General features: G+C 51.3%; 1 protein-coding gene across 1 annotated transcript; it reads right to left on the bottom strand.

Moving 5' to 3' along the window:
• Nucleotides 1-48: 48 nt before the first annotated feature.
• PHACADRAFT_80588 (uncharacterized protein) lies at nucleotides 49-1,471 on the bottom strand (the record flags this gene model as incomplete). Its single annotated transcript, XM_007403270.1, has 8 exons — nucleotides 49-167; nucleotides 220-353; nucleotides 413-667; nucleotides 722-830; nucleotides 887-917; nucleotides 967-1,070; nucleotides 1,127-1,154; nucleotides 1,211-1,471. Coding segments are annotated over 8 exons (1,041 nt in total), but the record flags the coding sequence as incomplete, so codon positions are not given.
• Nucleotides 1,472-2,247: the final 776 nt, after the last annotated feature.

Raw genomic sequence — 2,247 nt, forward strand, 5'->3', positions numbered from 1 at the left:
ATGATATTGAGTCGAGCGTAAGGACAGTTCCAGATACCGAAGACGTACGCCGCCGACGTTAAGGTATAAGCTCTGCAAGTTCTCGAGTTGCTCAGGGGTGATGCTCAGTAGGCCTAGGTTCTCATCCATCACCGCACCCGTGAGCTGCTGGTACGCATCGAAGGCCTCTGTCCATAGCACTCACTACCTGCACGACCTTACCAAGACGAAATGGCTTACCGGTAGCCAGAAGGAGAAGGGTGGTACCAGTGTCTATGACACCAGCGTTATTATTGAGGATAGGTGTGCTCCCGTAATGGACGGTCTGGTTGACACCATAAAAATTGCTGGAGGGAGAGGTGGTAGTCATATCTCTGAAGGCGGATATCTGAGCATTGCGCAAATACACGACAGACGAAAGAGGGACACTTACACAAAGTGAATGTCACCAATAAACTTGCTCCGGTCGATGTCACCGAAGGTGATCTCTCCGTTCGTTTCTGACACGTTATTCGTCGGCTCAAAGGAAACGCTTAGCAGCTTTTCGTCGATGAGACCCTGAGCAAACGCATTGTCCAAGACCGTAGGCACTGGTCCGCCGTTCCCGACGGAACCTGTACCGTATAAACAAGCGGTCAAAATAGATGTATGTGAAAGCGAACCTGCGGTAAGATCTGTTGGTCCAATACTTCCGGTGGAATAAGATGATGTCCTTCAGTGCGTAGAATGCAATTTCACTCACCCTAAGATGCCGTCTGTCCCGTTAAAGCCAATGGAAGCGTTGGCAACACCGATAGATTGTGCGATCGTCAAGCCTTCGGCGAGGCTCACTTGGTCAATGAACTCTGTGCCTGAGATATCCAGTGCTTAGTGGGGTGCAATGCTTGCTTAATCAGGTGGGGTTTACCATTGACGCCACCACTGCCGTATGTTTGAGACTGGATCACGGGATCAGCATGATAACAAATTGCTGAACTCCCCACGCACCATTGGCTCGCCTGTATCGTAAGAGGTAGATGTCGGGATGTAAGGATTAGAAGGGTCGGCGCCAACCCAAGTGTTGGAACTGCCGGTGTCCACAATAAGGCTAACTACGGCCATACAATGGGCTTTAAGGATGACACTGCAAGGTTGCGCTACCGCTTACAAGGAGTTGGGGGATAACCGACTTGAACCTAAGGGCCAGGCATGAGCATGCAGCGCCCAATAAAGAGCAGAGCGACAGGCTGACCGTCGCGAAATAAGTGGTCGCCGCCACATTCGTGGCCGGAAAAGAAACGCCAGCGCCGGAAGATGCTAACTTGTGGCCCTTCTGTGTGGCACTTCGCATGAGGGACTTTGCTCTCGCTTTGTCGAGCTCCACAAACGTCTTGGACCCGATCACGTTGATGCGACGGGCAAGCGACACTGTCACCGAGTTCTTGCGAACGGTCAGTGGAGTTGCTGCCGTGAAGAGCGCGAGGTAGACTGCGACGAAGAGTTGAGAGAACATTTGTACTGCTCGCGAAAGAGAACTCAGGCCTGAGTTGAGGCGAGCAGGCCATTCCAAATATTCATAGCCACACATCTCTAGGTTTGCTGTGGCAGTGTCCATGTTGAGGCCATCCGTCGATTCACATCGAGGTGGCCGAGACAAGCTGCCTCACCGGCTACTTTGAGACAGATTAAATTCAAGACATACAGTATGTTTTGCAGGGTGTGAAACAGGACCCCTGATAATTGGGCCAGATGCCTATCCGGAATCCGGACGTTTTTGGCCAAATTTTGGACCCTATGCCAGATTTTGTCCGAACGTTTTGACCTCAGCCCTCGCCGAGGCCGGGTGGGTGGTCCGGACGTCGGACCTTCGACAAAGGCGGGCCTGATTTTTGTCCGGACGTCAGCGGGGGTAGGCGCTTGGCCGACCAACCACATGATATCAACCTATGTCGGCCCGCCCGACGCTAAAAAGGGCAACACTGAGATAAGATCGACGGACAGCATGGCTTGGATATTTCAATATTTGCTTGTCTTACTTAGATTAGAGATGTAACCTTGTGGAATAAGAGAGATTGCACAATCTAAAGTCACAATTGTTACAGCTGATAGCTGGCTCGTTGCACAAGTGAAATTTGCATCGGTTAACATTGCCACCCCCTCGCACTCAGGACGAGGTCAGTATTATTCCCTATTCAAGGAATGGTTCTAACATAGCTTTTCTGTGCAGTGCTCATGCTCTATTGCCGTGGCGGCAGAAAGAATGGTACGCACGCGTGGATGCCAAATGAA

Source organism: Phanerochaete carnosa (assembly GCF_000300595.1).
Source record: "Phanerochaete carnosa HHB-10118-sp unplaced genomic scaffold PHACAscaffold_954, whole genome shotgun sequence".
Lineage (NCBI taxonomy): Eukaryota > Fungi > Basidiomycota > Agaricomycetes > Polyporales > Phanerochaetaceae > Phanerochaete > Phanerochaete carnosa.